This window comes from Moschus berezovskii, chromosome 22 (genome assembly GCF_049115385.1).
Source record: "Moschus berezovskii isolate FMDL1 chromosome 22, NW_MosBer_1.0, whole genome shotgun sequence".
Lineage (NCBI taxonomy): Eukaryota > Metazoa > Chordata > Mammalia > Artiodactyla > Moschidae > Moschus > Moschus berezovskii.
This window is the reverse complement of record NC_142481.1, coordinates 6,275,689-6,300,285: the sequence shown is the minus strand read 5'-3', so window position 1 is coordinate 6,300,285 and position 24,597 is coordinate 6,275,689. Positions and strand designations below refer to the sequence as shown.

The window sequence follows — 24,597 nt, the reverse complement described above, 5'->3', positions numbered from 1 at the left end:
GACCTTTGATTTAAGATGAAGAGAAGCTAGGAAGCACGACCGTCTCAAAGAAATCCAACAGGGAGGGATCCCAAGCCAAACCTAGCAACAATTGAAGGAGAACCGAGCAGTATTCTAGGAATGCGGACTGGAGAGGGCGTTGTAGGGTTTAGAGGACCGTTCAGGAGGGCACAGGTCTGAGAGTGGGTAAAACGGCGGGATTATACAGCTCTTGTTATGACTGGTGTGGAGGGAAATGGGGAACACTTTTGATCAGGGGCAAAGCCAGTGGAGAAGCATGGCTCTGCCTTCCGCAGTGGGATGAGCCAAAGGTGGGGTAAGGTTTTACTTGCACAAAGGTGAGAAATACTTGAATCTCCGAGCGAAGTGATTCTCTTGAGTATTGTGATGCAACTGATGAAGCACCGCTTCATAAGTCAGGAAGGTCAGAAAAGGAAATGGCAACCCCCTCCAGTATTCTTGCCTGTGAAATCCCATGGACAGAGGCGCCTGGAGGGCCACAGACCATAGGGTCGCATGAGTCGGACACGATGTTGCGACTAAACAACAACCCTGTAATTATACAACTTGGTTCAGAGAACGTTCAAGCTAAAGGGGTTACTCATTTATTTATTGACCCAGCAGATGTTTATAAAATGCATAATCTGTGGCAAACAGGGATCTGGGTGCTGGAAATACAAAAGGTATAAGTGCAGGAAAAATAACATGGTTTCACTGAGCTGTACATGCTGTTACTGACCAGGGTTCTTGGAGTCTAGCCAATAGAAATTGGTAAGAGGCCAGATAAATTCAAGCAAGGCTTTATTGGGCCTGGTGCTGTAGCAGGAAGAAGTGAAAACAAGTAACAGGTAACCTTTCTTGCTACGGGGCAGGTGGTGAGCTGGTCCATTAAATGGTGTGAGGGTAGGGCAGGTCCAGGGAGAGGGTGGCTTGGGTGGTCTGCCCATTCCTTGTAGGGCTGTTTGCAGGAAACACTCATAGGATCCCGCTTTTGCTCGCAGTACCTCAGAAGTAACGGTTGGGTTTGGGTCTTTGTGTATCTTGTTCATAATTTGCCCCTATTGCCTATGCCAGGCAGTTATTTTTAGTCCCTATAGTTCCTCTGTATTCTGGATGAGCCGTTTGTCCAGGTGCAGGCACTGCAGCAAAGTGTCCTGGGTCCCAGACTGTCTCAGTACTGGTGTGCAGAATGTAGAAGAAAGTTGTTGGTTTGTGTTCCTCATTATAGCGAGAGTTTTCATTCCCACCTACAATGTGATCTACAGTGCCTGGAGGGCAGAGCAGTGAGCCAAAGACATTAGCCTTAAGATTTAATGGAATTTGTTTCTCTAGCTTTTGGACTTGCTTGGGACCAGTCACTCTTTTTTCCTTATGATTTATCTGTCTTATGATGGAAGTATGTATCGTACCTCTGTCCCACCATTGTATTTTTGAAGACCATAACTTACCTGGTTTCATGGGTCCAAAGATGGAGAGGAATTTTTCCTTAGGGTGAATTGTACATAATGTCTCACCTATATTTGGCTCAGATGAGACTTTGGATATAGACTTTTTTTTTTTTTAAGGTATTTTTGGCTGTCCTTGCTGGGCTTTCCTGGTGGCTCAAGAGGTTAACGCGTCTGCCTCCAATGCGGGAGATCCAGGTTCGATCCCTGGGTCGGGAAGATCCCCTGGAGAAGAAAATGGTAACCCACTCCAGTATTCTTGCCTGGAGAATCCCATGGACGGAGAAGCCTCGTAGGCTACAGTCCATGGGGTCGCAAAGAGGCGGACACTACTGAGTGACTGAACGGAACGGAACGTCCTTGCTGGGCAGGGGCTTTATCTAGTTGTGGTGCACAGGCTTAGTTGCATAGGCATGTGGAATCTTCCTGGACCAAGGGTCAAACCCATTTCCCTTGCATTGGCAGGTGGATTCTTAACCACTGAACCACCAGGGAAGTCCTGGATTAGAGTTAATCCAGGGGGCTATTGGGATGCTGTTGGGATGAAATGTATGTATTTTGCTTGCAAGAGGGGCGTGAATGGAGGGGACAGGGCCAGTGGTGGAATTTTAAGGACTGAATGTTTGTGTCCCCTCAGATTCACATGCTGAAGCCCTGAAACCCACTGTGGCTCTATTTGGAGATGGGACTCCTAAGGTAAGTAATTCAGGTTAAATGAAGTTGTAAGGGTGGGGCTCTGCTCCAGTTGTATCTTCTTGACCTTGGACTTCTAATCTCTGGAACTATGAGAAAATTAACTTCTGTTTAAGCCACCTACACTGGTATTTTGGTATGGCAGCCAGAGCAGTGTAATACAGGAATGTTTATGTATGACCTAAGTTCTTCATGTATTCCACATTAAAACCCTTAAGAAAACAATTGAGATGTTCACTCCAAGTGAGTCTTAAGTTTTCACATCACGTGTTAGTTTTTAAAGAACATTTACAATGCCATTAAGATACCTCATCTACTTACACGCCTCTACTGCTAGCTTCTCCCTAAGGGACCTGACATCATGCCCTTTCTCAAACCCAGTTTTCCAGCAGTAGACTTGGCCTGAACCTTACACCAGTCACTACTGACATTATTGGCTACAGCTCAATGTGCAGAGATTCGGAAAACATTTGCCAGATTGGTTAAAGGCCTGTCGTATTCCAGTCTAGAACCAGATTCAGCCCACTCTTGCAGGGTTCCTCAGCTCATTCCCAATCTGATTCAGTCTCTGCAGCTCTGTGGAGAATGAGGTAACAGGCTAAAGTTGATTCTACGAAATCTACTTCTGTCTTCCTCATGTGACTCCCAAACATGTTAGACTCAAGAGTGCCTGAGTTAGGAGGAAATGGAACCACCCACCTTTCTTCCTGGCATCTGTTTCCATCCCATCAGTGAGGCAAAAGATTGGGTCAGGGAACTATGTCCAGAAGGAAGAATGCAGCTGAGTTAACCAGTGTAGACTTTCATATTCCCAAGATTCTGAGAATAATCTGGATAATCAGAGACGGGGAGAGCTAGGAGGGAAGCAATCTTAATTTGTGTTCAGATTGCCCATCTTTTCATGTTTTAAGGAGAAAAAAAAAAACCAAGGTCTGTGTTGCAGTGTATTTTATTATCTAATTTATAGGGTTAAATTACAAATTGTCTTTGGGCTTTCAGTTCACTTTGCAAACCTTCATTTCACTACTTTTCAAGTCTAGAAAATCTTAAAAATCACATTTAAGGTGACCTTTATTGTATAATGCTTGGTCTTATTTATCAGTTGAAGTTAAGCTCATTCAAGGACATTAACTTGCATTTATGACCTTAATATTAATTTTTCTTAGTAGAGAATTCAATTGTCTGAAATAATATTTAAATAGAGTCAAAGAAATGTAGCAGCTAATTATCATATACTAGGTGGGCGCTGAAGATAATTTTTTTTTTCAGTTGGGAGAAATGAATGAATATAAGAAATGAATATAACCAGCGATGTGAGGTAGATTTTCTCCTTAAAATTATGGAAACATAAGCATAGTAACCGGGCTTCCCTGGTTGCTCAGACAGGAAAGAATCTGCCAGCAATACAGGAGACCCTAGTTCAATCCCTGGGTCAAACCCCTGGCAAATGGAATGGCAACCTACTCCAGTATTCTTGCCTGGAGAATTCCATGGACAGAGGAGCCTGGCAGGTATAGTCCATGGGGTCACAAAGAGTCAGACATGACTGAGTAACTAACATTTTCACTTTTAAGCATAGTACCTAAGAATATGGTTCCAGGTTTCCTGTCAAAAAAGGTACATCAGGTGTATTATGTAATGCATTAAAGCGGGAAATGGTACATAAAGCTCTCAAATACCCCTCATTTTCACAGACTTTGCCTCACAAGAACTAATTACGATACTCGTCAAGTAGTATGTTCACAGTGTTTTGTGTAGGATTTCACCAGTTGATGGATGAGGCAGAATGTACCACTGAAAACCTTGCCACATTCACTGCCTTCCAACAGTTTCTCTCTAGTATGTAATGATACCTATTGAGGGCAAGGGTTTTACCACTCTTATATTTTTTACCCACTATAAGCTCACCTACGACCAATAGTAATCACTGATGACAGGGTCTTTCTTCCAAAACACAGCTTTTCTAACTTCTGCATTCACAGGCTTCCTGTTTACATATAACCATGAAATCAGCTATACATTATGGCTCAAGGCTTTTCCAACCAGTTTTTTCCTATGTATTTTTCGTGACAAAAAATAAGACGTACTTGACCACTGAAGGCATAACCACATTCATGGCATCCATAAACCTTTCCCTCCTGCACAGACTCTCTGGTATCTCCTGAGGGCGCACATCTGGCAGTTGGCTGTTTCATCGGGACTACATTCCTACCTGCTAGGAGTCCACTGATGTGTAATGATGTCTGAGGGGTCACAGAAGGCATCTGCACAGCCACTATATTAACAGGGTTTTTCCCCTGCAAGAGTTCACTAGTATCTAAGAAGCTGGGACCCTTTGGGAAACGGTGTTCCACCTTCATGGAATCTACTTGTTTCTCTCTTGTGTGTGTCCTCTTGTGTTTAACCAGACAGGACATGTGGGAGAAAGCTCTCCCACACTCGTTGCATCCATAGGGCCTCTCTCCCATGTGAGTTCTTCGATGGACAATGAGCATTGTCTTTGTGGTGAAAGGTTTCCTACAGTCGCTTAAGGAAAGGTTTCTCTGTTGTGTGAATTCTCGGAGGTTTAATGAGTCCTGATTTCTGCGAACAAGATTCTCCATGGTCAGTACATACAAAGGAAGTCTTTCCTGTATGGAATCGCTGATCTGCTATGAGGCATGCCTTCTGGCTGAAGGCCTTACCACGTTCAGTGCATCCATAGGGTTTCTCTCTAGTGTGAGTTGATGTATGAAACCTTTCCCACACTCATTGCATATATAAGATTTCTCTCCTGTATGAATTTTCTGATGCAGAATGAGCTGTGATTTTCTGGAGGAAGCTTCTCCACACTCACTGGATACATGGGGTTTTTCTCCTGTTTTGTTTTGTTGGTATATAGTGAACTCTGCCTTCCTAAAGAAGGCTTTTCCACATTCAGTACATTTGTAGGCTTTCTCTTCTGTATGAGTGCTCTGTTGCTCAGTTAGCTTGAACTTTCTGTAGAATGCTTTCCCACATATACTGCATACATGGGGTTTATTTCCCGTATGCATCTTCCAATGTTCAGGAAGCTAAAATTCCCTGAGGAAGGCTCTTCCACACTCACAACACTCATGGGGTTTCTCTCCTTTGTAAGTTCACTGATGTTCAGTGAGCTTGAACTTCTTGAAGAAGGTTTTCCCACACAGACTACATCCATGGGGTTTCTTTCCTGTGTGAATTCTTTTTGTTCATTGAGCTGAGACTTCTTGAGGAAGGCTTTCCCATATCCAGTACATTCATGGGCGTTCTCTGTTTTGTGTATTTCCTGATATTTAATTTCAGTATGAGTTTGTTCATGATGAGCATGGAGCAAGAATCTCCCATCCCCATTAAACCCAGCAGGCTCCTTTTTGTTTCAGCTTTTATTCTGTTTAGTTATGTCTAAATATGATTTCAGAGTTTTCCTGTATAAATCAAATACATTATGATTTGGCCTTAAAGGAAAACAGCTTCTGCTCTGATGAATAATATTCCCAAATGCATTCTATTCATAACACTTCAGCATATTTTGGTTTTGCCAGTGCAACTGTACATGATCATCCACTTCCTTAATGTCTAGGAAAGATAACAGTGAACACTTTATGAGCATCAGATGGACTAAAACTATTTCAAAACTACCTTGGGGTGAGCTGGCTCTTTAATGAAAAACCCAAGATATCAAATAGAAAAGAAATTCCAAGCATAAAAGTACCTTATCTTTAAAAAACTTTTCAAACTTATAGTTAAATATATATAAGATAAATTTTACTGTTTTAATGGTTTGAGGAGGCCCTCAAACCATTAAAACAGTAATGGGCCATTCAGGATCTTAGTTTCCTGACCAGGGATTGAACCCATGCTCCCTGCAGTGGAAGCAGAGTCCTACCACTGGACTACCAGGGAAGTCCCTTAACCATTTTTAAGTGTACAGTTCTGTGGCATTAAGTATAATCACAATGTTGTACAACCATGAGCACCTTTCATCGCTAGTTTTTTGGGTTTTTTTCCATCTTCCCCAACTGAAAAACTCTGCATCCATTAAGCACTAACTCCTATCTCTTGGAAGTGGTTAAAAACACAATAATATAAAACACCAAACAACCCAAAAGATGTCATCCATCAGTGTAAAATAGAGTAAATTCACAATGAATAAGTATAGATTTGCCTGCTTTATAAATAAGGCCCTGGGGACAGTTAAATACCGTCACTGTTAGCATCACCTCACAGAGATTGGAGGGACAGCCAATTTCAAAATGGTGAAAGACATTCATTCAACACATCCTTATTAAATGGCTATTCCATAAACCAGATATGGTGCTGGTATTGGAGAAACACAAAAAAATTCTTTACTTAAACTGAAGCCATATTCTGCGGGTGGAAAGGGAAACAACAAACAAGATAAGGAATAAAGGTGGCGGTTCAAACATGACAGTGGTTTGAAGAAGCAAAGGAAGTGACAAGATGTAGAAGAAATGAGGACTTATTTGGAAGGAAGGATAAGACTCACTAATGAGATTTTATGATTTTGTTTAGGCTCCCTAGCCTAATGAACTGAGAATGAGAAATTTTAGAAAGATCTTCTCTAATGAAACAAAGAATGGAAACAGCAAAGGTGTTAAACGGAGGAGCACAGAGGGTAAAGAGGGGCTTCCCAGGTGGTGCTTGTGTTAAAGAACCTGCCTGCCAATGCAGGAGATGGGGGAGATGCAGTTTCGATCCCTGGGTCAGGAGGACCCCCTGGAGAAGGAAATGGCACCCCACTCCAGTATTCTTGCCTGGAGAATCTCATGGACAGAGGGGTTGGCGGGCTACAGTCCATAGGGTTGCGAAGAGCTGGAAATGACTGAAGTGACACATGCACACACGCAGAAGGTAAAGGAGACTCGAGGTGATGTCAGGATTTAAGATGTACAGAAGTACAACAGAATCTCATTTCGGAAAGGATGTTGGAAAGGGATTTTCTTGGAGGGAAGATGGTTCTAGTGTCTCACACAAAAAGTGTGAACTTACTGGGAGTTTGCCATGGAAACAGGTAAAATATATGGTAGCAGCAGGTGTATTAGACATTGTTACGGGACATGGGCCAGAGAACAAGGGCTTAACATATTTAAATAAAGTAACGTTTTATAGTCTTATGAGAGCAGAGGATGACAACAGAACCTTTGAAGCAGCTCAGAGTAGGAAAAAAGAAAAACAAACATAAATACATATTAAGAGACCATGTCACCATGAGAATAAAGGCTTCTACGGTGTGGCTGGATGTCATAAGGGGAAATATTTTCCAATGGGGCAGGAATGTGTATGCATCAGAAGATAATGAAGAATTCAGAGTTTCCTCTTAGAAGTGGTTCACGGAAGGAGGAGTTTCATAGCAAGAGACATGAAAGGAACATAAAATCATACTCTGACAAATGATGAAGTATGGGAAGATTTGAAAATCTAAGCAAAACTCTGGGGTGTGGCGAGGGGAAATGTTGACATCTAAGGAGAAATAAACGGATTCTTTCCAAGAAGAGATAAAGGACTATATATTCCTTTAAATTCCAACACAGAAAAAGAGCTCTCATGGAGAGAGAGATACATGGAGGCTGTTTCTGTGTCCTCCGCACCCCTCCCCACTGGGATGCTTTCTCTACGGGAATGAAAGGTGATTTCCACAGCCTTGCCCGTCTTGCTGCTTCTCTCTCACCTACCTGGACAGGGGTGACTGGGAACTTCATCGTCTAAGGTCCATGGTGGTTCTTCTCATTCCAACTTGGAGAGTACATCAGGTTTGCTAACTTTATACCCTGTTCATGGGAAATGCCAGAAGATTCAGGCTCATCAGATGTCAGCAGGGATCTGTGATGCTGAGAACAGTACACTTTTTAGGGACTACACAATTTGTATGTTTGCAAATTAAAGACTTTTCTCTAAAATGAAAAGAGAGTATACCTTCTCGTCTGGGGCAAGAGACGAGACCGAAAATCTACCACTTCAGAACATGACAGACTCAACAAAGCCTTCAGAAGCTGAAGAAAGAAAAGGCACTGTCCAAGGGACCCAGGGCAGCTGTCCTCACCCACAGACACCAGGTTGCTATAGTTCTCCAGCATCACGTCCTGGTACAGGTCCTTCTGAGCGGGGGCCAGGAGCTGCCACTCCTCCCACGTGACATCCACGACCACATCCTCCAGTGTCAGCGATCCCTGTAACAACACAGTCCCCTGTAATATGAGTGTTTCTCTTATTACTAAAATAGAGGGTGTGAAATAATAGAGGTTTCTATCCCTGGTTGTTGGCTCAGAGATCCTAAAACCCTCGTAGTCTCCTGAGTGGTAAAAGCACTAGGAACATCTTTTGTTCTAATATTTGGTCTTCAGCTTCAGCCCTAATCTGACACTGACAACTCAGAGTTAGCCTCAGGCTCCACAGGCTAAAGGGCTTAGTGTCACAAGACTGCCTTCAGTTCAGACACCAGTCCCAGGTTCCCTGCATTTGTGTCCACCGTGGCTACAACTCAGGGGTTCCCATCATTTCCCTGCTAAGGTTGGATAAATTGCTAGAACAACTGACAGAACTGAGGAAAATGTTATACTTACCTTTATAGTTTATTATCAAGGATATAGGGCTTCCCGTGTGTGGCTCAGCAGGTAAAGAATCCGCCTGCAATGTGGGAAACCTGGGTTCGATCCCTGGGTTGGTAAGATCCCCTGGAAAAGGGAAAGGCTACCCACTCCAGTATTCTGGCCTGGAGAATTCCATGGAATGTATAGTTCATGGGGTTGCAAAGAGTCGGACACGACTGAACGACTTTCACTTTCATCAAGGATGTAAATGAACACCCACATGAAAAGGTAAAGAGAGCCAAGTGTAAAAGGGTCCTGAGTGCAAGGGCCTCTTTCCCCATCGAGTTGGGATGAGTCACCCTCCCAGCATGGGGATCGGCCTGCCTCATTAGAAGTTCTCTGAACCCCTTTGGGGTTTTTATGGTGGTTCCATTACACAGGAATGATTGATTAAACCTCTGCCTACTAGTGACAGAGTTCAGTCTCCAGTTCCTTTCCTGTCTGCTGAGATCAGAGGGTAGAGCTGAACATTCCAGTCAAGGCTTGGTCTTTCTGGGATCAGCTCCTGTCTTAAAGTTGTCTAGGGACGTGTCCTGAGTCACCTCATTAGCATACCTTCACAGATGGTTCAGAGGGACTTGTTATGAATAAAAAAAGTACACTCCTCTATTTCTTAGGAAATTCCTGATGTTTTAGGAACTCTGTCCCAAGAACCAGTGACAAAGACCAAGTATGTACAAAGACCAAATATGTGACAATAAGTCATTTGTGTAATTAAAGGCAATACGGGGGCTTCCCTGATGGCTCAAGAGGTAAAGAATCCGCCTGCAATGCAGGAGACAGGTTGTTGACCACAAGTTCATGTGCCAGATACAGAGTGAGGCCAGACAAACCAAAATGTTGGAATTTGGAGCAGAGAGAGGTTTACTGCAGGGCCAAGAAGGGTGGCTTGTGCTCAAAAACCTGAACTCCTGATGGTTTTGAGGGAAGAGTATTTGTTTCTTTGGGTTTTGTGGTTTTTTTTAATATTTATTTATTTGGGTGCATCAGGTCTTGGTTGAGGTAGGTGGGATCTTCATTGCAGCATGGGAGCTTAATCACCACGCTTATTTGAAGCATGTGGGCTCTTAGTTCCCTGACCAGGGATCGAACCTTCATCCCCCGCATTGGAAGGCAGACTCTTAACCACTGGACCCACCAGCAAAGTCCCTGTTTGTTTTTAATTAATTTTTGGCAGCACTGGGCCCTTGTTGCTGTGTGCTGGCTTTCTCTAGTGGCAGAGTTGGGGCAGTTCTTGACTGCAGTGCACGGGCTTCTCATTATGGTGGCTTCTCTTGTTGCAGAGCAGTGGCTCTAGGTGCAAGGGCTTCAGTAGTTGAAACCTTCAGCAGGGCTTGCCAGCTCAGCAGTTGTGGCCCACAGGTATGTGGAGATCCTCCTAGACCAAGGATTGAACCTTTGTCCCCTGCATTGGCAGGAGGATTCTTATCCACTAGACCACCAGGGCAATCTGGGGAAGAGTTTTTAATGGCAAAATTGGGGTCGAGGGCTATAGGATATGTGACTTTCTTCTGTTTGGTTGGTGGTGAGGTAATGGATAGTGTTCCAGGAATGTTGTGCTCAGGCAAAAGCTGAAAGGTATATTGTTATATCGGAGAAGGCAATGGCAAGCCACTCCAGTACTCTTGCCTGGAAAATCCCATGGACGGAGGAGCCTGGTGGGCTGCAGTCCATGGGGTCGCTAAGAGTCGGACACACTGAGCGACTTCACTTTCACTTTTCACTTTCACACATTGGAGAAGGAAATGGCAATCCACTCCAGTGTTCTTGCCTGGAGAATCCCAGGGACAGGGGAGCCTGGTGGGCTGCCGTCTGTGGGGTCACACAGAGTTGGACACGACTGAAGTGACTTAGCAGTTAGTAGCAGCAGCATATTGGAGAAGGAGGTGGCAACCCACTCCGGTGTTCTTGCCTGGAGAATCCCAGGGACGGGGGAGCCTGGTGGGCTTCCGTCTATGGGGTCACACAGAGTCGGACACGACTGAAGTGACTTAGCAGCAGCAGCAACATATTGTTATATATATCCTTGAAGGAAGAACCAGGGCCCTGCTTTATTGCTACAATATTATTTCTTGAATGCTTTTCCTTTGTTACTGAGTTCCCTTGCTTCCTTAATTAGAAAAACTATTTGAATCTGCCCTTTTGAATTCATGGAAAGTTGAGGAGCCTGAAGCCTTTTTCCTGTGAACAGGAAGCCCTACAAGGTTCTGATAGGTCTCAAAATACGAACAACCATTCTTTCTGGGACATCATTAAGGCCTTAGCACCTCTGCTTTCATCTAAGATTATTGGGGGACAATTCTGGGGCATCTTTGTGCTGTTTTGTCACTTTTTAATGTCCAGCCAAAAATGTCCGGCCACCTGATGTGACGAGATGACTCATTTGGAAAAACCCTGATGTTGGGGAAGATTTAAGGCAAGAGGAGAAGGGGACGACAGAGGATGAGATGGTTGGATGGCATCACCAACTCAATGGACATGGGTTTGGGTGGACTCCAGGAGTTGGTGATGGACAGGGAGGCCTGGCGTGCTGTGGTTCATGGGGTCGCAGAGAGACATGACTGAGCGACTGAACTGAACTAATGTACAGCCCCTTCTCTCTGTTTACCCCTCACCCTATCTGGGTATCTTAGTCCAAGCTTCATCTGGCTGGAGCAGCAGCGGGCTGTGGTTGCAGGAGAAGGGAGGAGCAAGAGAATGGTCACATCCCAGGTCTCAGGAGAGAGTGAGCCATACTAAAGTGAAAGTGAGTTTATTCAGAGAAATACACATGCCCTAGGCAAGTGAGAGCAGCCTGGGGGTAGAGGGTTGTTAATTTTTATGGGTTGAATAATTTTATAGGCTAACAAGTGGGAGGATTATTTAAACTATTTGTGGGGAAAAGCAGTTTTCAGGAATTGGGCCACCACCCACTTTTTGGTCTTTTATGGTCAACTTTGAAACTGTCCTGACACTGGTGGGTGTGTTATTTAGCATATTAATGTATTACAATGAGTGTATAATGAGGCTCAAGGTCTATGGGAAGTCGTATAGGCTAGTCAAAGCCTTGTAGGTTCTAACCAGTTTGTCATATCTTCAATGGCTGTGTCATTCTTCTAATGGCTGTGCCCTGCCCCCTTCCATCCTGTCATACTTTGGCAGAGACAAATCAAGTGTTCCTTACAAATTTTTAGGATACTATAAGTCGGTCAGCTGTCACTTTACAGATATGTCCCCAAAAACTATTAAAACTATCCTATCCAGCAGGAATTGCTATAATTTTTAAGATAAAAGAAGTAAAATCTGAGAATTGGCTGTCCAAAAATGGGCCTGTTTTCAGTTAAAAATGCAGTTTAGTGTCTTTTCATGTTAATTAGCTATTCAGAATCATCTCTTCTATGAATATTTACCTATTGATTTTTACTCTGTTATTTTCTCATTGATCTGTTGACTGGAAAACACACAAAATAACATTTGTGAGCTTTAAGTTTTACTCAGGTTCTTGCTGAGGACCACAGCCACCCAGTTAAGTGTAAGCATATGGGTTAGGGAGATTCCTCAGAGAAAGAGAACCAGGTGTGGCTTTCTTGACATGAGAGAACCCATTTTAGCCTAAGCCGTTTTGTTGTCTAAGCCTGGCCATAATTCTTGCCCTTGAACAGTCTCCGTAATCAGTGATCTTAAGGGGACAAAGGGGCTTCCCAGGTAACGCATTGGTAAAGAATCCACCTGCCAATGCAGGAGCCACAGGAGACGTGGGTTCAATCCCTGAGTCAGGAAGATTCCCTGGAGAGGGGAATGGCAGCCCACTCCATTATTCTTGCCTGGAGAATTTGATGTAGCCTGCTGGGCTAGAATCCATGGGGTTGCAAAGAAGTGGACACCACACTTGAGAGTCCCTTGGACTGCATGGAGATCCAACCAGTCCATTCTAGAGGAGATCAATCCTGGGTGTTCATTGGGAGGACTGATGAACGCCAATACTTTGGCCTCCTCATGCGATGAGTTGATTCACTCGAAAAGACTCTAATGCTGGGAGGGATTGGGGGCGGGAGGAGACGGGGACGACAGAGAATGAGATGGATGGATGGCATCACCAACTCGATGGACATGAGTTTGAGTGAACTCCGGGAGTTGGTGATGGACAGGGAGGCCTGGCGTGCTGTGATTCATGGGGTGGCAAAGAGTCGGACACGACTGAGCGACTGAACTGAACTGAAGAAGCTAAACTTTCACTTTCACTAGGTGAAAGACCAAATTGATGATCTTGACCCTCTGACTTCAGTCTACTAAAGCTGAACACTCAACTTTTGCCCAGTTTTATGCTGAATTCTCTGCTCAAGCCCCTTCATGAACGTGGATGTGCCCTTAGCTTAGAACTTCTTCACTTTTGCAGTTCCCAGGAGCCACTGCTTTGGGAAAGATCCCTGGTGTTCTTACTTGCTGCAAGTAATAAATCCTTCCTTCTTCCATTTTTTGGCTCGGCTTTTCCTGTTGGCTTGACACCCACCATGAGGTGAACCCAGTTTTGGGATGAAATTAGCTCTGAGGAAATTGTTCCGTAAAGGTAAGGGAAGCCCGTTTATATATGCTTTCTGGATAGCAAATACATGCAGTTAGGCATACATCTTGGTAAAAGATTTACTGCTGATCATAAAGGAAAAAGAAAACGTCTCAAGTTAATCTTTTTAAGGCTTATCTCTGTATGGGAAGATGCTAGAATCCAATGTCACTAAAAAATTCTTCCTGAGATATACATCTAACGATCTGTGAGGCCTGCCTATTCACTTGCATTCTAAGCAGAGAATGCCTGTTGTTTTCTATTTAAATTCCTCTCAGTGCACTGTCAGCAACTGCAGTGGGCTACAACTTAACCCCCTGTCAAAACTGGATGGTGAGCAACCCTCTTTGTCTTAAGGATCCTAATTTTTCTGCACCCACAGATTCATAAGAGTTCTTTATACACTCTTAAGTTTTCATCTTTTTCAGTTAAGTGTTGAGATATAGTCTCCCAGTCTGTGGATTGTTCTTTGAGGTTTGTGTTTTATTTTAATATAAAATGTGCTTGAAAAGGAAACCAGAGTCAAGCTCCTTGTAACTTAAGAGTTTAATTCCCATTTAAGAAAAAAAATTGAGATTTTGCATTACATTCTAGAAAGGGATTAATAAAAACATCTCTAAAGTTTGGTTTATTCTCTTTCAAAAGGAAGAAAACACAGCATCTTGTGCTGTATGGGAGAAATAGGAAATATTTTATTTGTCCTTAGGAACAAACCACACATCCAATCAGGCAATACCAGGACTCAAGCTAGTATTTAATTTTATCTTCTGATACCAGGGACTTTATCTCAAACTTTCAGCATTCAAAGGGGGTATATAAAACCTATGAATAGTCATCATCTTCAAACCTTAAATATCTGGTTGGTTTAGAAGAAAGATTATAAAGATGATGATTTCTACTGTATTTCATCCAATCTAAGGTACCTTTGGTTGTATGATACACTAATATTTTATATACCCAGTTCTCCATTTAAATATGTCAGTCAATCAACTGTGTGCTGTTTTTTAACTTAAGCGTTATTAATATATGGGAAAATTTTTCCATCTTCAGATCAATGAGAACAAAAGTTTTACTCAGGAGAGACTTAGAAATTTCCAGGCCCACTTACTAATACAGCATACAGTGGGGCATGGTAGAGGTGGCAAAATATTGAGTCATAAGATTTTTTTACTAAAATAATGAACCACGTAGTTCAGTTATAATTCATGTAGCATTATGATGATACAAAGACTTAGTGCAGATATTCTGTGGGAAAATTTTATGACATTTAAGCACATGAACTTAGGGAGTCACAATGATTAATGCTCACACACACAATTCCAAATACAAAAATCATGTTATGATTAAAATAGGTACAGAACACTTACATATTTTCACATGGTTCTGATACATTTTTGCTTTGTTTTCTAACTACTGTATTTATTTACATATTTAATAATTTCTATAATGCTGTGTATTATGTCACAATTACAGAAAATGAATTCCCTCATAAATGATACCCATGAACGCATGACTTTCCCCCTAAATGTCAGTTCTCTGTAGCTGAATTTCATACTGACAACATCCCCACCATTAATACATGCACAGAAGTTCCTATTTGTTCCTCTCTAGGCTACATTCAATTGACATTTATCAGGAAAGGTTATTTCCTCCTGTCTGGCATTCTATGCAGTACCATTGTCTGATAAAGTAACATGGTATGAATCTGAAAAGTGTCCAAATCTGCTTCAGCCTTAAGGTTTCACTCCTACCTAAACGCTGGAGTGTAATGAGCTATTTCCTTTCAGTGACAACTTTTGGATATTGACTTTCTTCATGACTTTTCTGATGTAAAATGAGGCTAAATTTGTGGGAGAAAGTTTTCCAGCACTCACTGCATCCATAAGATTTCTCACCTGTGTGAGTTCTTTGATGTATAATAAAATGTGACTTCTGGGCAAAAGATTTCTGACACTCATGGCATTCGTGGGGTTTTTCTCCCATGTGTGTTTTCTGATGTAAAACAAGGCTAAACTTCATAGGGAAAGTTCTACCACATTCACTGCATCCATAGGGTTTCTCTCCTGTATGGATTCTCTGATGAATGATGAGGCTAAACTTGTGAGAGAAGTTTTCCCACATTCGTGGCATTGATAAGGTTTCTCTCCAGAGTGAATTACCTGATGAATAAGGAGATACGACTTCCAGCTGAAGGCTTTGTGGCATTCACTGCACTCGTAGGGTTTCTCTCCCATGTGAGACCTCTGAAGAATAGTGAGATGTGACTTTTGGGTGAAAGCTTTGTGACACTGATGGCATTCGTAGGGTTTCTCACCTGTATGAGTTCTTTGGTGTAGGATGAGACTAAATTTGATGGAGAATGTTTTTCCACATTCATTGCATCCATAGGGCTTCTCTCCTGTATGAGTTCTCCAGTGAGTGTTGACGAGTGACTTTACACTAAAGCCTTTTGCACATTCACTGCAATTATAAGGTTTCTCTCCTGTGTGAGTTCGCCGATGTCTGATGAGCTCAGATCTCTGGATGAAGGCTTTCCCACATTCACTGAATCCATAAGGTTTTTCCCCTGTATGTGTTTTTTGATGTAAAATGAGGCCAAACTTAAGGGGAAATGTCTTTCCGCATTCATGGCAACCATAGGGTTTCCCTCCCGTGTGAGATCTCTGATGAATGATGAGCTGTGACTTATTGCCAAAGCTTTTGTGACATTCGCCACATCTGTAGGACTTCTCTCCTGCCTGTGTTCTTCGATGCAGTGTGACTTGTGACTCATCACTGAAGCCTTTCTGACACACATGGCACTCAAACCATTTCTCTCCTGTGTGAGTTCTCTGGTGCTTATTAAGGCATGATTTATCAGTGAACGCTTTCCTGCATTTGTTGCACTCATAGGGCTTCTCTGCTGTGTGTGTTCTCTGGTGTAAAGAGATGGGACTTGCGGCTGAAGGCTTTCTGACAGCCACTGCACCCAGAGGGTTTCTCTCTGGCGTGTGTTCTCTGATGCCTAATGGGGTCCGACTTCTGGGAAAAGGCTTTCCCACAGTCAGTGCCGCTGTAGCGTCTCTCTGCCATTTGAGTTTTCCAGTGTTTAATAGTCTGTGACTTACGGCTGAAGGCTTTCATGTGTTCACTATATTCGTCATATTTTTGTCTACTAAGAATTTTCTCATGCTTAGTATAGAGAAATAACTTGCCATATTGATTAAATCCCACTTGATTTCGTGCGTAGCTTTTATTCTGAGTAATACACTCTAGATTAGGTTTCAAGTATTTCCCAAGTACGTCAGGTGTATGAGATACTTGTGCTAAAGAAACTTCAAGGTTTAAGCTCAAAGATACTTTTCCAAATGCATTATCTCTGTGGTGTCTCTCCATAGTTTCCAGGTTGCCATGGTTTACTTCGTGCCAGTCTCTGTAATTATCAACTTGCCAGGTGACTTCAAGAAACAGACCAATGGATCCACAATGACCATGTAACAGAAGGAAGAGAATCAGCAAAGGCCAAAGAGAAAAGAGGAAGGGAGACTGTGAGCATATGCCTAAAGTCTGTGACAGTTATAAGTAAAAGGAGATTTAAAGATGAAAAGAAAAAAGGAATAAACTACAAGCGTCTTCCCAGGTGGCGACAGTGGTAAAGAACTCGCCTGCCAGTGAAGGAGATGCAGGTTTGATCCTTGGGTCCAGGAGATCCCCTGGAGAAGGGCATGGCAACCAACTTCAGTATTCTTGGAGTATCCAGTATCCCCTGGAGAATCCCATGGACAGGGGGGCCTGGCAGGCTACAGTCCATGGGGTCACAAAGAATCAGACACAACTGAAGCAACTTAGCATGCATGCACAAGAGGCATGAGAGATACACAGAATGAGAAGAATGGAGAATTTATGCATGCTTGAATATATGAGAAAAGAGAGCTATTAATATAAACATGGATTAAGGAGATGGAGACAAGGAGAAGGCAAGTACACTGAGGATAACAGAGAGAAAGGTTAATTAGGAGAGCAAGTTCCAAAATGGACTAGAGAGGGATCTGATCAGAATATCTAAGATAAAGAAATGTATGTTTTTTTTTGTGTGTGTGTGTTTTTAAAACCAGGCAAAAGAGACAGGTTTCCCAGGTGGCTCAGTGGTGAAGAATCTGCCTGCCAATACAGGAGACCTAACATGGAGAGATTAAAATGCGAAGTCACAGCACTTTCAGTGCCAAGGGCCTGGGTTAGATCCCTGGTGGTCAGGGAACTAAGATTCCACAACCCATGATGCATGGCCAAGAAAAAGAGAAAAGGAGTCAATGTTCATGTTCTGTTGGAACTCAGGTCAGCTGTTCTGAGTCATATTGAGAGCTTAAAAATTTCAAGAAGATTTCTCCAGATATTTTTGAGGTGCCTCCCTCTTTCTGGCCAGCAAAGATTGATACTTTCATTTATCCCATGGGGCTGGTTTTTCACTCACCAGGATGAGTCTGACACTGCATTTTTTCCTGTTATCCATGGTGCTTCTTGTTGCAACTGGTAGAATGCATGTGCTTTGGTAACATGATACACTACTTAAGGGGAATTACAGAGGACCCACAGACCCAAATACAAGTCCTCTGTAGAATAAGGTTATATTTAAGGGGTTGAACAAATTCCAACTTGGCCAAGTAAAGGACTTTTGCTTTGGAAGTGGGAGAAGAAAACTAAGAGGCTAGAAGGTACTAAAATCTATGATGTATGTAACTCAAGTCTAGAAAAGTAAGGCAGTTGTAAGACTCCACCCCTTTCATTTCTGAGAAAGAAAAGGAAATCCACTGCCTACAGTACCCAGAATGCTCTTCTTACCCACTGATACTAAGTTGATATAATTTTCCAGCATCACATCTTGATACAAGTTCTTCTGAAGGGTGTCCAGTAGCTGCCACTCCTCCCAGGTGAAAACCACAGCCACATCCTTGAATGACACTGAGCCCTATAATAGAACATTCCTATTCATTCTAAAGGAATTATCATTGATTACTACTATGAAGATAAATAGGAATGTCTCAGAAGTTTTCCTGTAAGTTTTCCCATGATGAGCTATTTGACTGCTTTCTGTGTAACAAGTTTTGCATTTTACTTTGCAGGAAAAGCCAATTTTTTAAAATTTAAAATAGCCTATCTTTTGTGCTTCTATTCAGTCATTCTGAGACTCACATGTTCATCCATTCACAGAGGAATAGAACAGAGAACATCCTTAAATCTTTAATCTGGAAATCACCTACAGTCTATGTGTATGCACCTATGACAGACAATGTATTAAGCAATTCTTTAAAAGTAAGACTCTCTTTTACCCTGAAGGAACACACTAGCTTACAGAGAGAGAAATATAAGACATTGCTCTCTTGAGTCCTGTGAGATCTTCTAGAGAATCACTGAGTTTGAGTCATGGGCCCTCAACTCAAATTCATACAAATACACATTTACTTATGCGGGTACTGACACAGGAAGTCAGAAGAATAAACATAAAAGTTTTTGGATTATTTATCTTGCAGGTAAAGAAAAAGGACTGATGGGGGACATATGGGTTTAACTCTATAAACTTCTGGACTGTATGAAACTTTGACACTGAGAATATCTTTAGCTTCACTAATATGATCAATGTGATTATGTTAGAGGTCTTGGGCCACATTGTAGAAACTTGACTTCTGAAGTTGTCCACAGGCTGGACACCGATGTCAGCCATTAATGGAGTCAGCCTTGCCTATGTGACCCACTGCAAATAAAAAGCCTAGACACTAATTAGCAATACTAGAGATATGTTGTTGGTCTTCCCAGGTGGTGCTAGTGGTAAAGAACCAAAGAACCTGCCTGCCAATGAAGGAGATGTAAGAGACGCGGGTTCGATCCCCAGGTCAGGAAGATCCCCAGGAGGAGGGCAGAGCCCACTCCAGTATTCTTGCCTGGCGAATCCCATGGACAGAGGAGTCTGGTGGGCCACAGTCCATAGGGTCGCAAAGAGCTGGACACAACTGAAGCAACTGAGCACACACACGAGATGTGTTCTTACAGATCATTGTTGGGAAAAGGAAACAAAATCCATATGACTTCATTGAGACAACAGGAAGCTTCTGCCTGGTGTCTTCTAGACCTAGCCTTACGCACCTTTCTCTGTTGCTGATTTTAATCTGTATCCTTTTGTTGTAATAAATCATAACCATGAGAATAAATGCTTTGCTGTTATAGCAAATCACTGAACCTGAGGATGGTCTTTGAAACCTGAAAAGATACACACCATTGCCATAGGGCCCATATGGCCCACTGAATTGTTCATTAGATCTAAAATTTTATACATATATATATCTTTCTGCATTTTTGAAGCATAAAGTAGTACATTGTACATATCTGTAAGCTGTATATTTGCATCACCATTTGTAATGTTTAAGAAATTCTCACTCTTTATAGAGCAAAAGTATTATGTATTTAAAAAAACACTCCAGGATACTTAATTTTTTTTTTCAAAATTTGTAATGTGTTGCTCCTACATAAGCTCTCTGAAAGGAACCATAACTAATGGGACACATGTAAACACTCAAAGATCAAAAACAGTGGGTGGACAGAATATTTATACCCACTGAATCCATGAGGATTATAAATGTTTACCACTAGATTTTGGGGTGACTAACAAGGCAACAATAGATAAGTGGAAAAACAGGGGGGATACCAGAGACAAATTTGTACTCTTTTTTTTTTTTGGCACACTGTGAGGCATGGTGGGATGTTAGTTTACCAACCAGGGATCAAACCCATGCCCCCTGCAGTGGAAGCAGAGTCTTAACCACTGGACTGCCAGGACTGGTGCACAGGACTCCATGTGTTCAATTTTACTAAACATTTAGAGCCTCACAGGCTATAATCTACGTTCTAACTTAAAACAATTTGTATAAACATACAATTTATAAATTATTATAATAAATTTTATAAATTTATTAATAAAATTTATAAATTATAAATTTATAAATCTTACTGTGAAGTTGATCTTTTGTCTCAGTACTTTTTTCTGAATTCAGACATTCATCTTTCCATGCTGTGTCTGGTATAGAGTAGTCTTCATAAATACTGAATAAACATTTTCTTTTAATATATGTATTATTTAACCTCCTAAAATCCACTAGAAAGCCAAAAGGAAAATAAATATGCAGAAAACTACTCACTTGGAACTTGGGCATTTTCTGGAGTCCTAGGTTTGGCCAGCAACTCTAACATCTGCTCTATTGTTGATTCTGGCCGCCTCCCTGCAGCTCCAGTACAAAGTCTCTGGTGAATGACGTCAGGTTGTTCCTGGCACCTTAAGTCCCTTCCCTCACTGGAACTATTTCATCCCAGGAAGCCAGGACCTGGGGGATTACAGAAATTCACTTCTATGACAAACTATAACTGGAAGCATAATATTTTTCTGAGTTGTATGAGTTTTTATTTGTATGTGGTGGTGGGTTAACGTGATAGTTTAAGGAGAAAAAAAGTACCATATACTACCTGATGGTCTATCTTATAAGAAAGAAACACAAGCAACAAAGCTAACTTCATTAAATTATGTAATTGTGCTAAAACTGTATTCAAAACTAAATCTACATTTAGAGAAGGGTCATTATAAAGAAATTTTTTTAAAAAACTAAATTTTTAAAAGGCTAAAATCCAGAGAAACAGTATATATATGTGTATATATGTGTGTGTGCTAAGTTGCTTCAGTCATGTCCAACTCGTTGCGACCCTATGGACTATAGCCTGTCAGGCTCCTCTATCCATGGGATTCTCTAGGCAAGAACACTGGAGTGGGTTGCCATGCCCTCCTCCAGGGGATCTTCCTGGCCAGGGATCAAACCCGAGTCTCTTATGTCTCCTGCATTGGCAGGTGAGTTCTTTATCAGTAGAGCCATCTGGGAAGCACGTGTGCGTGTAAGTGTGTGTGTGTGTACTGGAATAGTGCTTGCTAACCTCTCTTGGGTACTTACTATGTGCTCAGTATTCTAAGTATTTGAATAGTTAGTACTGGTAGTTTTTTAACCAAATGGGAAAAGCATCATAGGTTGAGAAATGCCCAAGTTCGCATAGTAAGTGGCAGAATATGGATAAAAACCTAGGTCTGCCCAAATCTGAAGTCCATATTCTTTTCTCTGAGTTAAATTTATCTGCAGGTGTTCTGACTGCTCACCTGGAAAACCTAAAAGGATCAGTTTAAACACATTAGTAATAAAAGTTCAGTAAGCCTATGGAAGAGAAAAAAAGTTAATTACTTTTACACCTATAATATAAAAACAATTGAAGGTGCAAAAGAAAGAGAAGCTATTTGCAATGGCAGCAAACATAGAAAAGATCTAGGCATAAACTTAACAAGCAATGTCCAGACCTATGTGAATTTCAAAGTCATGTCTATCCAAATTATTGCAAAGAATATAACTTCAGTCAACACTGCAAGGAGATTCACATTGTAGAATACTATGCCGCTATCAATAAGACTTTGTACCAAAAGTCAGTAATCTGGAACAATTTTACCATATAAGGTTAATTTTCTTTTTTTGAAGGTTTTGAAGTTTCTCTAAAAAGGCTATTTATGCACTGCTATCACATTTTTGTAATAAAATGAGTCATAGAAAAAATTGGAAAAGGAAACATATCAAAATTTTAACAATGTGTATTTCTGGTTACCAAGATTTTGGATGTAGGAAAGTCCTCATGCATCAGAAAGATGAAAAAAGGGAGTATCCCAGAGAAATATGCAGTAAATTTGAAAATTAGAGGGGCAGATACCACATCCTTCAGAATAAGCATTTAACCGTAGATTTTATGTAAATCTTGGTCATTACAAAGCACTCTGAAGACAGCGAGAGGAGGAGGTGATTTAGAGGACAGAGGAAAGCAGGTTTTTATGAAGGCAGTAATGTAGTCTATGAGAAGTCAATGGGCTGTAAAACACCAAAGTCCTCTAAAATGCAGAGACGTCTCAAGTTCCAACTCCCATAAATTTCTTATGTATCAGTGCCTAACAACATCATACCCAAAATATGGACCACATGGCTATTTCGTAGTTCATGACTTCTAACAGATTATCAATCGTTTATCCAGACTTGAACACCTAGATCCCCATGACTCTCAGTGACCACTGGGGATTCAAAAACAAGAAACAGAGTTGCCTCAAGCACTAACCTCCCTACAAGGCCACCCAGAAGGATACCCGAAACACTGAACCCCCCTCTAAGTACATCCCAAATATTTGCCTAAGCCAAGAACATCAAAAACACTGAACTGCCAACCAAGGATGTCTGAATCATGTACCTGCCGTTATGGACACATCCATTAGAGAACCTCCCAAAAGACGTCTCAATCACTGACTTATGCCCAAAGATTTCCCAGTCACTGACCTTCCTGCAGGAAGCTCCAATCGTTGACATCCCTCTAAGGCTGTCCTAAGAACCGATCTTCCTCCAGAAGACGTTTTCAGGCTCTGACACACTCTCAAAGAAACCCAAATTACTGACTTCCTCCAACACCTCCTGTCATTCACCCCCAATCAATAACATTCCCCCGAAGGATGCCCCAAATCACTGACCTATCCCCTAAGTGCATCCCAATCGCTGACTACCCCGCTAAACCATGCCAGACACTGGTTTGCCTCCAATATTGCACAGTCACTGACCTCTCGCATAAATGCTAACCCCAAGCCACCCCAAATCTGTCTCCACGCTACTGCAATACCCTGACCCCTAGGGCTGCCTCGTTTCTGACCATTCTGTTCCCTCATTAACGGAATGCATCCCCTCCCCAACAAGGGCCTGCTCCTCCCAAAGACTCCCCGTAGGCCGCCCTTACCTCAGAACTCATATCTCCACAAAGCTCAACCTGATTCTGCGCCCAGAAAGCGAAACTGAGATGCCTTAATAGATTTTTCAGGCACCGCTGGGTGGGTAGAAATAGGCACAGTCCATCACTTTCTTCAGAGTCACAAGCCCGGCTGTCCCACCTCGCAGGTCAAGTTTATTTTCTATAGCACCCGAGTCTGCAGGCTGACAACCGTCACCCCGGGGCGTCCTTCCACCAGCGAAAATTCCGTTTAGCTTTCGCGTCTTTTAATTAACAAAGACACTGACAAGAGTAAGGCCGCACCCGGTTAGCTGGTATATATGGGGCCCGCCATCTTGGAAGGCCAGCCGTACAACCAGTTTTCCTGCCCTACAAAATTTGTCTGCGTTAGGTCAATCGCTAGCGTTGCAAAGGAGAATGCGCATGCTCTAGTCCGTCTCGGCGGGATACTGGTGTCCTTCTAGTAAGGCGCACTAAAGCCAAATATGTACGCCTTCGCTTTGCCGCTGGTACATGCGAGGTACAAAGCGTCTGGGCGCAGCCATATTTAAAAAGGTGCGCATGTCCGTACCGCAAAAGGAATCCTGTAGGGAGTTGGGAGCAGGTGGAGCGATTTCAGGGTACCGTACAGGGTTTGGAGAAGCCAAGGTGGTAGAGGAAGGCAGCATGCCTCTCTGCGGACACACAGGAAACACATTTAGTTGAAGGAAAAGGTCTTCAGTCAAAGTTGGGGGTGGAAGTTTGATGACATCCGTAGGGTGAAAGGTGAGAGGGTTGCTGGGAGGGTTGAGCTAATAGAGAGGGGTTTTGTTCTGACTAAGATGGAAAGTAGTGAAATGGAGAGGAATAGAAGATCAGAACATGTGGGTACAGAATCCGTCTGCAATGCAGAAGATCGGATTCGATCCCTGGGTCGGGAAGATCCCTGGAAAAGGGAATGACTACAGCCACTCCAGCATTCTTGCCTGGAGCATCTCATGGATAGAGGAGCAAGATTGGGACACAACTGAGTGACTAACACACTTTTTTTCAGGCCAGAAATTGTTGGGAGAAATTTCTGTGCAGGCTTTATCTCAGTTGAAGTGTTTTCACATTTGTCTAGTGAAGAATTTTTTAGAATTGGAGTTGTTGAAAGAGTCAGAGAGAATGAAAACTTTGAATTGGATTGATTATTCCAGGTTGTTGTCCAGAACTGTTCTATTAGTTGAGTATGCTTTATTAATCTATCCTCCCCCAAGAACTCCAGCTGAAAAGTAAGAGCTAATTTTTATTAAGTGTATGCACATTTTTTGATTAGGGGAGTATTTCAAACAGTAATTTTATTATTTTACTTAATATTATGAAAGCTGTCAATGGTGGGCAGAAATATCCTCATTTTAGATATGGGAAAGAAAGGTCTAATTCTATCAGAGTGCCTGTTTTCTAAATACCTCATCAATCTTTTAGTCTGCCTGTTCTAAAGAGTGAAAAAATGTTATTTTAATTTTGCTTATTTATT

The 24,597-nt window shown here is 42.2% G+C and overlaps 1 protein-coding gene, 1 long non-coding RNA gene and 1 pseudogene across 2 annotated transcripts; 1 reads left to right on the top strand and 2 right to left on the bottom strand.

Moving 5' to 3' along the window:
- The first annotated feature begins 1,271 nt into the window (after window positions 1-1,271).
- Window positions 1,272-19,471, top strand: LOC129546513 (uncharacterized). Its single transcript, XR_008683891.2, has 3 exons — window positions 1,272-1,643; window positions 2,083-2,141; window positions 16,667-19,471. It is a non-coding gene; the product is annotated as an uncharacterized LOC129546513 (long non-coding RNA).
- On the bottom strand, window positions 5,104-14,985 carry LOC129546478 (zinc finger protein 613-like; annotated as a pseudogene).
- On the bottom strand, window positions 15,160-23,539 carry LOC129546449 (uncharacterized). Its single transcript, XM_088830093.1, is given in 5 exon segments — window positions 15,160-16,214; window positions 16,216-16,726; window positions 18,108-18,234; window positions 20,456-20,638; window positions 23,109-23,539. Coding segments are annotated over 4 exon segments (1,563 nt in total). The 5' UTR covers window positions 20,471-20,638; window positions 23,109-23,539; the 3' UTR covers window positions 15,160-15,304.
- Window positions 23,540-24,597: the final 1,058 nt, after the last annotated feature.